General features: G+C 42.6%; 1 protein-coding gene across 4 annotated transcripts in view; it reads left to right on the plus strand.

The window, feature by feature from the left end:
• The window catches only part of LOC143299790 (calcium-activated chloride channel regulator 1-like), a 104,751-nt gene that overhangs the window by 35,345 nt on the left and 56,682 nt on the right, over positions 1-12,724 (plus strand). For all 4 annotated transcript variants that reach the window (XM_076613224.1, XM_076613222.1, XM_076613225.1 and 1 more), the window contains exons 3-5: positions 4,227-4,373; positions 5,525-5,669; positions 7,586-7,700. In XM_076613224.1, the coding sequence (XP_076469339.1) occupies positions 4,227-4,373; positions 5,525-5,669; positions 7,586-7,700 (407 nt within the window). The remainder of the gene's footprint in view (positions 1-4,226; positions 4,374-5,524; positions 5,670-7,585; positions 7,701-12,724) is intronic.

The raw sequence follows: 12,724 nt of genomic DNA on the forward strand, positions 1-12,724 counted from the left end.
GCAGAAACTGAGCCAGTGGGGAGTTGTCAGACTGGTCAGTTTTGAGGGTGGATGGCTGACTGTCTTCATCAGTGGATGCTTGTCTCTGCCGTTGTTGTTGTTCTTCTTTCCCTTCTCTACCACCTTCATGTGTTGTCGAACACAGCGAGAAACAAGCATCGTCTGCTACAAGCATGACTGACATCAGTCTCGGGGTAAATGACGCCCCATTTTACTATCAAATTTTATAGTTTCAAAGTTGATATGAAAATTGAGTATTTTGTTAAACTAATAACATGTAAACCAAGTACTTCGTATGAAGTGAAAAGGACTTAATTTTGAAAAAAAGTAAAGACTGGAAATTTTTTACGTTTCATCAAGGGTATTAACTCTCATGGTTTATTATTTTAAACTGTGAATTCCGACTGATTTTGTTGATATTTTTATGGCAGTTTGGGGCATAATCCAGTAAGTGATGAGGCGTTCACAGATCTTTCTCTGAATAAATATTTAACGGTCTCCTTCTTCAACTTTCCATCACATGTTATTGTGTATTGTTGATTGAATATTGGATTGAATGGGCAGGTCAACTACTTGAAACAAAATGTCGCCCTTCGAGCTTGCGAGCACGAATAATTTTTATGTATAAATATGTGTATGCAATTGATTTTTGCCCATGACCTTCAGGGCTCAACCAATAGATCTATAAAGTCCACTCGTCCTGTTGATTTTAGTATTTTCCGAAAAAGACCACTTGGGCGAATGAACATAGTGAAAGCCCTATACACTAAGAGTAAAACACACAAGCTTTTTATGTATTGAGTATAATTTCAAATTGTAATGTTTAAGATGAGAAAGATCAGTTTAAATTACCCCCCATAGCATTAATTACAGATTAATTTCCCTTTTTTACTATCTGCACCAAAGACATGCACCAGAAATATAACTTCCATGCTTAGGAAAAGAAGTTCCTGTTTGAACAAAAAATGATAAAAATGACTGCTCTTGTTGTTGTGTCGGAATATCAGATCAAAGTGCCAAGTTTAGAGAATTAAAAAAATAATATAAATATAACAGTAAATTCAGTTTGCATATAATCTGGCTTCTTAAAAAAAATTTTGGTGCCCATCCCAGAGGTACAATATTGTTTTAAACAAGATGACTGGAAAGAACTGAATTTTTCCTATTTTTATGCCAAATTTGGTGTCAAGTGACAAAGTATTTGCAGAGAAAATGGCAATGTTAAAGTTTACCACGGACACACAGACACACAGACACACAGACACAGACACACAACCGAACACCGGGTTAAAACATAGACTCACTTTGTTTACACAAGTGAGTCAATTATAATCACAGAAATGAAAAATTGGATGATAGAAAACACACTGAAACAAAACGATGACAACACTGAAGCCCTCATACTCCATCAGTAGATGGCACTACCCTGCTTTCCACTGTCGATCTGGGAAACTCTTCTATCTCATTCTCTGATCATATCCGTGACCTTGGCTTTTTCCTCGATAAAGATCTTTCCATGCACTATCACATCAGCAAAACGTGTCAAGCAGCCTACTTTGAACTCAGACGAATCAGCTCCATACGCGACTACCTCACACTCGACGCAACCAAAACGCCAGTTAGTTCATGCATACTCTCTAGATTAAGACTATTGTAACTCTGTTATTATCGGTTGTCCGCAAACACTCCTAGGACCACTACAGCAGGTTCAAAACTCCGCCGCCAAACTGATTTATAAAGCAAAAAGATCCACACACTACACACCCATTCTAAAAGAGTTGCACTGGTTACCCAGCAAAGCCGCCATTCTCTGCTACCATGTCATATCTGGAACTGCACCCCGATACCTCTCTAACATCTTTAAACTATATGTACCCTCCCGTTCTCTTCGCTTTGCTGCCGATGATAGAACCTTCCGCATCCCAAAATACAAAAGCGAACAGCACGGTGGTCGAGTCTTTTCATTAACTGCTGTTCAAATATGGAACTCTTTGCCTCACCACGTCCGTCACAGACCCCTCACTGCATTCCTTTAAATCTAACTTCAAGATTTTCCTCTTCCAGCAGCATTTCCTCTAGACCTTCTCTCATACATGAAAGTAGTTAGTTGATTGTGTAGTATATTTGTAACGCTGTATTGTGTGCGCGTCGAATGTATGTATATATGTATTTGTATTGTACCTACGAGTTGGTATCCGCAAATAGGTATATATGTTTATTGTGCATGATTGTAAGTTGAGGACTGAGTGTGTTTCGTATGCGTGTGTGTGTAGATTCTAAAGCGCTTTGTGCAATGAGGAAAGCACTGATAAATGTATAGTCATTATCAATATTATGATTATCATTATCATGATTGTTATTAATATCGTTATAATCGAAAACAATCATTGCACAAATTAAAAATATCCTGTCATGATCTAGCAATAGAAAAAGACAGATATTTCAACATTCCAAAAGAAAGGAGACTATGTTTACAATGTCAAACTGTAAAGGATGAATACCACTTCTAAGATGACTGCGAATTATACAAAGAAATTATAACAGAATTCATATGCACATTTCAAATATACCATCAAAATATCATTAAACCCAGTCAGTCAATACTGAAAGACAAACTTGTGGGATTGTTTGGAAACTTTGTCAACAACTGCTGCCAAAAACGCCAAAGGATATATGAGTGATTCAGTCTCTATCTTTCTCTATTATTATTTTGCTTTACTTTTTGTGTGTGGTACATCTAACTTTGCATGCATGTCTTATAAACCTTGTTAATATTAGATTGACATTAAAATTGATTCTGATTCTAATTCACGCACACACATCGCGCTGGCAAGCACAACTTGGCCAGTCAAGGTATATGAACATGTAAAACATGTTAAAAAGTAGTAGCTATTATAAGAATTAATATTAGAAAAAAAGTAGACAACAAATAAGTTACTGATTAGAATGGCTGGAAATGAATTAGTTTTGAAAGAGGTTTTGAAAGAAGGGCAAACAAACAGTATGGGGGACAGGAAACGGGAGTGCGTTCAATGAGGAAGCCTCGAAAGAGAAAGTGCGTTTTCCATGATTATGTTCTGGTTCTGTAGCCATTACCTGATGACCGGAGATGGCGAGATGGAGAGTAGTAACGCAGAAGCTCAGAAAAGTAAGAAAGAGCCATGCCAATCATGCATTTGTAGCACGGGAGAGAGTTTGTAATCTATTCTTTTCTCAATAGGTAACCAGTGGAGGGAATGAAGAAGAGTGACATGAGCAGTGTTGGGAGATCGGAAGATAAGCCGTGCAGCATAGTGCTGGACTCTCTGAAGTCTGGATAACAAGTAGTCAGTGTTTCCAGTGAGCAAAGAATAACAGTAGTCAAGCCTAGATAGGACCAGGGAACACACAAGGGTTCTGTTGCATCCCGACAAAGTGCCGATTGAGCTTATTCTGCGTAGCTCACGGTCTTAGATTTGACGAATCGAGGAAATCTACCGTTCAAAAGATAGAAGACATGTTTGTTCTATTGATGACGCCACTGCAGAAGTACCTGACGTTCTATGATGACGCTACTGCAGAAGTACCTGACGTGTTTGTTCTGCGGTTATGTCACTGCAGAAGTACCTGGCGTGTTTGTTGTGTGGTGATGTCACTGCAGAAGTATCTGACGTGTTTGTTCTATGATGACGTCACTGCAGCAGTACCCGACGTGTTTATTCTGTGGTGATGTCACTGCAGAAGTACCTGACGTGTTTGTTCTGTGGTGATGTCACTGCAGAAGTATCTGACATGTTTATTCTGTGGTGATGTCACTGCAGAAGTACCTGTGGTGATGTCACTGCAGAAGTACCTGACGTGTTTGTACTGTGGTGATGTCACTGCAGAAGTACCTGACTTGTTTGTACTGTGGTGATGTCACTGCAGAAGTATCTGACATGTTTATTCTGTGGTGATGTCACTGCAGAAGTACCTGACGTGTTTGTACTGTGGTGATGTCACTGCAGAAGTATCTGACGTGTTTATTCTGTGGTGATGTCACTGCAGAAGTACCTGACGTGTTTATTCTGTGGTGATGTCACTGCAGAAGTACCTGACGTGTTTGTACTGTGGTGATGTCACTGCAGAAGTACCTGACGTGTTAGTACTGTGGTGATATCACTGCAGAAGTACCTGACGTGTTTGTACTGTGGTGATATCACTGCAGAAGTACCTGACGTGTTTGTACTGTGGTGATGTCACTGCAGAAGTACCTGACGGAGACCTCCAGGACTCTCTTCCGGGCCACCCGAAACCAGCTGTACTTCCGGGAGTTCATCGTGGTCATCCCCGAGACGTGGAAAGGCCTGCAGCACTATGAAAACGCTCTGGACGTGCAGCTCGACCGTGCTCAGGTGATGGCGTGCTTGTTGCTGTCGTTATCGTCCTCTTCATTATTATCATCTTCAGCATCAGTGGTTGTAATTTCGTGAGTTCTTTTTTCAGTCATCTTGGAAATCTGGAAGGCGTGTTCAAGTGTCGTCATCGTCGTCATGATCATCACCATCTTCATCTTCTTCATAATCGTCATCATGATTACTGGAAGTACGCCAACACCATTACCAATAATGATGACAATAATGATAATATAATAATGAACACCTTACTTATCCAGCACCTTTTCTTCTGAAATAGTGTTCAAAGTATTTTGCATATACGCGACATGACAAGACACCACTCATCCAAGTCACACACACACACGCACACACACGCACGCACGCACACGCGCTGTCTTACACACGTACACAACACGAGAGCATTGTCACAGTGAAGTCTTGTGAGAAAAAGAGAGGAGACAATAGTTTTGTTTGCACTATGGACAATAAGTTATGAATGGTGCTTGTTCTGCTTATTCTATGAATACTATCCCGTAAGCATTTGAAAGACACGGTCTGATGAAAAATGTCCCCAGATTACCAACATGGAAGGAGAATTCAGTGTGTTCTCTGTTAATGTGAATTGTGTTCAAAGGGATGTATCTCTTCGACGCTTTGTAGGGACAGTTAACAAAACCTCTGTTTTTTTCGTGGTGAAATTGCCTTTGCCCACTAGTTGTCAGTCACTGTATTTTAACTAGCAGAACTGTGTCATCGGCATCACGACTGCGGAACGTTTCTCTTGGTTGTTTTTGTCATAGTATATGTCGGTCATGTCAAAACCCTGACGGAGCCCCACCAACAGAGAACGCCGTGCACACTTGCTTCAGTTTGCTCACACCAGCCCTCATCACTCCCACCAACTTCACGTCAGTTCCATACCATCGTCATCATCGCCTCCATTATTTCTTCTTCTCCTTGTCTTGCTGTTGTTGTCTGGTCCCTTTTCTTTTGCTGTTCTTCTTGTTTCGTTATCATCATCATCATCATCTTTTTTCTATCATGATAATGAAAATAACACTGACTGCTACTATTATTATTATCATTATTATCATTATCATTATCATCATTATTATTATTATTATGATGATGATGATTATTATTATCATCATTACGACTATTGCCTTCAGATCATCATCGACCACGCCAACCTGGCGTACGCGGACGCGCCCTACGTGAAGCAGTACGCGGAGTGTGGACAGCCCGGCCTCTACATTCACCTCACCCCCTCCTACCTCATGGATGATGACGTCATTCATAAGTGGGGCAAACCTGGTACGTCAACAGGATCCCCCTCCCTCCCACCCAAATCCCTACTCCCGTCGTCGTACTCTCTCTCCATCGATTTTTTGTTTGTTCTTTTTTCTTCTTCTTCAGGTTTAACGAGAAAGTGATTTTCATGTTATGAGCTCTGAACAGTATACACAGGCACAGTATGTTCTGTAAAAATTACCTCAGCTTCATCCGCTTCTCACCGGCTGGTGCGTGAGGCGCCAGCAAATCTCCAGTCATATCGGTTTCGAGCGAGCCAGTTGGTTTCGTTCCAGGTCATGCCTGCTGTTTTCATCTCCCCTTCCACACAGGTCTCCATGTTCCTGGTGGTCTTCCTCTCTTTCTGTTTCTGGTGGTGCTGATCTGAGGGCTGCGAGAGGATGTCTGATTTTATTCTGCCACCTCCAGCGTCTCTGTTTCACCTCATCCACGGTGTTGTTGATGCCTGTGCGTCTGCCAACTTCTTTGTTGATAACTTGCTTAAACAAATGAATTCCGATGATTCGACTGAAACACCGTCTTTCGAAGCATCTGAACCAGCTTTCAATGTTCGTCTCCAGGTTTCCTTGGCTTATAGGAGGACTGAGCGGACATTTGATACTTTCAGTTTGGTGTTTGTCTGCAAAACTGACGATTTTCAGACGTTCTGCAGCCTGTTAAAGGCCTGTTCTGCGAGACTGACTGATAGAGATACCCTTTTTGATATTGCTGTCAGCTGAGATGTTGTTTCCGTGATACTTGGAGTCTTGAACTTGCTCCCGCTCTTGGTCTTCGCTTTCATTGCCTTAATACTTACTGTCAGGATGGAGCTTAAGTTCCACGCTTCATCACGTTCATGCTGTCAGATCGACTCTGTCCATCTTGTCTGGAGTTATCTTTTGGGTGTATGAGTGGGGCGATATCAACCACAAAGTTGCAGTGTTCTGGCCGGTCTGTCAGTCCCCATACAAGCCCTCTGTGGTGGTCTTCAGGGGCTGTCCTCATCACCCAATCGATGACGACGAGGAAGAGAAGGGGCGATATCACACAGCCCTGCCTGACCCCTGTCCTCAGCTGGAACCACTCGCTTTGCTGCTCATCGTGACGACACAGCACTGGTTGGTATTCATGTCCTTCAGGTCGTGACAACACAGCACTGGTTGGCGTTCATGTCCTTCAGGTCGTGACGACACAGCACTGGTTGGTATTCATGTCCTTCAGGTCGTGACGACACAGCACTGGTTGGCGTTCATGTCCTTCAGGTCGTGACGACACAGCACTGGTTGGCGTTCATGTCCTTCAGGTCGTGACGACACAGCACTGGTTGGTGTTCATGTCCTTCAGGTCGTGACGACACAGCACTGGTTGGTGTTCATGTCCTTCAGGTCGTGACGACACAGCACTGGTTGGCGTTCATGTCCTTCAGGTCGTGACGACACAGCACTGGTTGGTGTTCATGTCCTTCAGGTCGTGACGACACAGCACTGGTTGGCGGTCATGTCCTTCAGGTCTTGATGACTTCTGATGCAGGTTCCATGAAGTACCTGATGTTAAAACAATTGTTTTATTTATATAACTATTGAAAACTGTAATAACAGGATCAAACTTGGATCTACTCCAGAAAACGGAGTATGGCTGCCTATATGGCGGGTTAAAAACAGCCATACACGTAAAAGCCCACTCGTGTTTTTGTTTTGTACTGTCCGCATTGGGCTGAATGAGAACAGTTATGTAATTGCCAGACTATTTACTATGTTTATGTCTGGTATGTGAGCATGAAAAAATACTACGAGAAACTTACTGATAAAAGGCGTTCCAGCTGCAACGCATTTTTATGTCTTGACACATTGAAATTTTGCATATGTTTGTTTTGAAAGAAGATATTCCCATCCGTAAGGGGCAATAGCATGTACATAAAAACCGCAAGCGTATGACTGCAGAGAAAACGCTGGTGCACGAGTGGGCCCATCTGCGCTGGGGCCTGTTCGACGAATATCCCATTGACGCTCAGGATGCTGAGTTCTATAGGTTCAACGGCGTATGGCAGCCGACAAGGTACGGTACTTTGATTATATTTGTTCTTCACTTACTTTGGCAGAGTTTAAATCAAACAGGCAATCAACTGAGAAAGCGAATTAAAGAAACGAGCAAACAAGCAAATATGTACAACGAACGAGAAGGTGGAAAGCATACATTCTATCTCTCTCTTATCTATTTGTTTAAACCAAAATTCTATATATGTTATAACCAACATGCGTATGCCTTTATTGTTCAGTATTGCGTAGTGTAGATTTTCTATATACGTCATAACCATCATGCTTTTCTCTTTGTTGTTTAGTGTTGCGTATATTGTCTGTATACGTTATAACCATCATGCTTTTGTCTTTGTTGTTTAGTGTTGTGTTGTGTATATTGTCTGTATACGTTATAACCATCATGCTTTTGTCTTTGTTGTTTAGTGTTGTGTTGTGTATATTGTCTGTATACGTTATAACCATCATGCTTTTGTCTTTGTTGTTTAGTGTTGTGTTGTGTATATTGTCTGTATACGTTATAACCATCATGCTTTTGTCTTTGTTGTTTAGTGTTGTGTTGTGTATATTGTCTGTATACGTTATAACCATCATGCTTTTGTCTTTGTTGTTTAGTGTTGTGTTGTGTATAGTGTCTGTATACGTTATAACCATCATGCTTTTGTCTTTGTTGTTTAGTAGTGTAGACCCTATTCAGGATGACTGGATGCATGTCTATTATCCTCGGAATAAAGAAGAATAAGAATAAGAATCGAATAGCGTGTAATCTTTCTTTTTTATTTTTATTTAAATCTTTCTTCAGGAAATCATAAACTGTATACCATTTCTCCCCCCCCCCTCTCACTTTCAATCCCTCCCTCACACCCTCTCTCAAGTTAAGTTGGTTTTTTTTAAATTTTTTATTTACTTTGCGTTTTGTTTTGGTTTTCCTAGTGGACCTTTGTGTCGTAATGCCAAGACTGATGTTGGGTTATCATACAGTTTAAGTTGTGTGTGGTCGTATGAATTTGAATTGTGTTTATTTATTGTATCTGTGTTATTCTCCATCAACTCTGTGAAGAGTCACATGGGCGCCGCACAGGTCTGTCGGTTATGTCAAAGCCTGGGCCTGTGCAAATGTTTTCCCCGTACATTCTGCAATGTTGTCGGTCCACCGTTTTTGATTCCCCGCCCTCCCCTCCTCTCCTTCCCTCAATAATTTCCCGGAGGATTGTTCTAGGTTACTCGATCTTGTTACGTGGCCAAACTAACGTAGTTTTCTTTTCTTAACTCCAGGTTTGAATTAACTCGTACCATGCTTACTTCTCCTGTGAACTCGAGTATTCTCGTACCAATACACTGTTGTAATTTCGTTTATTCTTGCTTGGTACAGTTGGCGTTACAAACTAAGCTGTTTACGGTTTCTGGAAGCATGAAAACGAATCTTATCCAAGCAAGGACGATTATCAGGTGGTGTTATTGTTCCTATTCGAAAGACTACGCCTTCTTATTCTGAAAAAAAATATACACTGAAACAGAAAATGGAATTGCTATTAAGATAAAGAAGGAATTATTCAAAACTACGAAAGATGTCATATCTATTGGAAACTACATTCCACCCTGTGATTTCAACTTTTGGAAAAAGAGTAGCAACGGATTCGAACTGAAATTATCAGAACAGCGTGTTGTTAAGTTACACAGTACAGTAACAGATTTCATTTGGTACTTCGTGGAGATTTTGATGCCAGAACTGGTTTAAGAAACTGCAACGACATTTCCTACCATGTCAATAGCATTGCATTTTCATGTTTCCTTTGCAGTATACACAATTGGTAAATATAGTATGCATTTGTTTTCATCTGGAATTGTTGGTTTTACCCGCATCCCAGCCCATTTTTCCCAATATTTATTTCATTTTATTTTTGCCGTATTGAGGCTTGTAGCCCAAATACGATGAAACCATCTGTCTGTCTCTCTCCCTCTCCTCCCCCACTCTCTCTCTCCCTCTGTCCCATGCCCCCATCTGTCTGTTTGTCTTTACCACGGAAAAAGACGCTTGTATATTTCACAACTGACGACAGGTGCGTGATGCAGCATATTAGCATAAAATCAACAATGACTTCGTTGTGGGTTTGAGAACAGAAGTGTGTGGGGAGGTGTTGTACATGCACAGAAGTGTGTGTGTGTGTGTGTGTGTGTGTGTGTGTGTGTGTGTGTGTGTGTGTGTGTGTGTGTGTGTGTGTGTGTAACAGAGACACACACACACACACAGAGAGAGAGAGAGAGAGAGAGAGAGAGAGAGAGCGAGAGAGAGAGAGAGAGCGTGTGCTGTCTTTACTGTTCACGTTATGTCGGCTTGTTCCATTTACTCTAATCCCCCACGCTCTTCATAAGTGCAACTTGTTTGATTAAACTTGACACATGTGTGTCTTCCCTTCGCTAGTTTAACGTACATACAAATTTGTGGTATAAGATGAAAGTCCCCTCTCTACTTCGCCTTATTGTTTATCAGCACTGTTTCCTCTACCTTCCATCCCAACCAGCTTCTTTCTTTACTGTATCACCGAGGGCGCTAATTGACAAAAACGAAAGTGAAATTGTAGACATTCATTTTGTATTTACTTTGGTTGACAGAACATTTGTTCAATGCAGCGCAGCGCAACGGATTGCAATGCGTCACAAAACATCAAATCACACCGCTCCTTAGCGCAGAGTACACAACACGGCACTATAAAGCACTACACTGCACAGCACAACACAACACTACACAGCACAGCACAGCACTACACAGCACAGCACAACACAACACAACATAGCACAGCACTATACAGCACAGTATAACGCAGAACAGCACGACACAGCACGACACAGCACAACACAGCACTACACAGCACAGCATTACACAGAATAGCGCTACACACTACATAACAGCAGAGCACTGTACAGCACAGCACTACATATCACAGCATAGCACTATACAACACAGCACAGCACAGCACATCACAGCACAGCACAGCAATGTACAGCACAGTACTACACACCACAGCACAGTATTGTACAGCACATCACAGCACAGCACTGTACAGCAGAGCACAGCACAACACAGTACTGTGCAGCACAGCACTATACACCACAGCAGAGCACAGCACAACACAGTACTGTGCAGCACAGCACTATACACCACAGCAGAACACAGCACAACAGAGCACTGCACAACACAGCACAGTACACACCACACCACAGCACTGTACGGCACAACACAGCACTACACAACACAGCATTTCACAGAACAGCACTACACACAACAGCACTGTACAGCACAGCACTACACAGCACAGCACAGCACAGTATGATGCCCACCCTGGGCGGCGTTCAGATAAGGATATTATAACCATGACAGGATATTATTACCATTACCATGACAGGATATTGTTACCATGACAGGATATTATTACCATGACAGGATGAGCATGTTATTACCATGAAAGGATGCTATCACCATGACAGGATGAGGATGTTATTACGATGACAGGATGTTATTACCATGACAGGATGTTATAACACTACACAGCACAACACAACCTAGCACTACACAGCACAGCATTACACAGAACAGCACTACACAGCACTACACACCACAGCACACCACAGCACTGTATAGCACAGTACCACACACCACAACACAGCACTATACAGCACAGCACAACACTGTACAGCACAGCACTACACAGCACAGCACAGCACTGTACAGCACAGCACTACACAGCACAGTACAACACTGTACAGCACAGCACTACACAGAACAGCACAGCACTGTACAGCACAGCACTACACAGCACAGCACAACACTGTACAGCACAGCACTATACAGTGCAGCACAACACTGTACAGCACAGCACTACACAGCACAGCACAGCACTGTACAGCACAGCACTATACAGTGCAGCACAACACTGTACAGCACAGCACTACACAGCACAGCACACCACAGCACAGCACAACACTATACAGTGCAGCACAACACTGTACAGCACAGCACTACACAGCACAGCACACCACAGCACAGCACAGCACTATACAGTGCAGCACAACACTGTACAGCACAGCACTACACAGCACAGCACACCACAGCACAGCACAGCACTATACAGTGCAGCACAACACTGTACAGCACAGCACTACACACCACAGCACAGCACAGCACTATACAGTGCAGCACAGCACAACACTACACAGCACTATACACCACAGTACAGCACAGCACTGTACAGCACAGCACAACACTACACAGCACTATACACCACAGCACTACACAGCACAGCACAACACTGTGCAGCACAGCACAACACTACACAGCACTATACACCACAGTACAGCACAGCACTGTACAGCACAGCACCACACACCACAACACAGCACTATACAGCACAGCACAACACTGTACAGCACAGCACTATACAGCACAGCACAACACTATACAGCACAGCACTACACAGCACAGCACAGCACTGTACAACGCAGCACTACACAGCACAGCACAGCACAACACAGCACAGCACAGCACAACACACCACAGCACAGCACAACAGAGCACTACACAGCACAGTACACACCACACTGCAGCACAGCACTGTGCAGCACAACATAGCACTACACAGTACAGCATTACACAGCACAGCACTACACACAACAGAACTGTACAGCACACAATACACAGCACAGCACAGCACAGCACAACACAGCATGATGCCCACCCTGGGCGGAGTTCTGATAAGGATATTATTACCATGACAGAATATTATTACCATGACAGGATGAGCATGTTATTACCATGACAGGACGATACTACCATGACAAAATTAGGATGTTGATACCATAGCAGGATATTAATACCGTGGCAGGATGTTATAACCATGACAGGATGAGGATGTTATTACCATGACAGGATGTTATAACCAGGACAGGATGAGGTTGTTTTTACCAGGACTGGATGTTATAACCAGGACATGATGAGGATGTTATTACTATGACAGGATTTATTACCATGGCAGAATGAGGATGCTGTTA

The sequence above is a fragment of the Babylonia areolata genome, chromosome 25, assembly GCF_041734735.1.
Source record: "Babylonia areolata isolate BAREFJ2019XMU chromosome 25, ASM4173473v1, whole genome shotgun sequence".
NCBI classification, from domain to species: domain Eukaryota; kingdom Metazoa; phylum Mollusca; class Gastropoda; order Neogastropoda; family Buccinidae; genus Babylonia; species Babylonia areolata.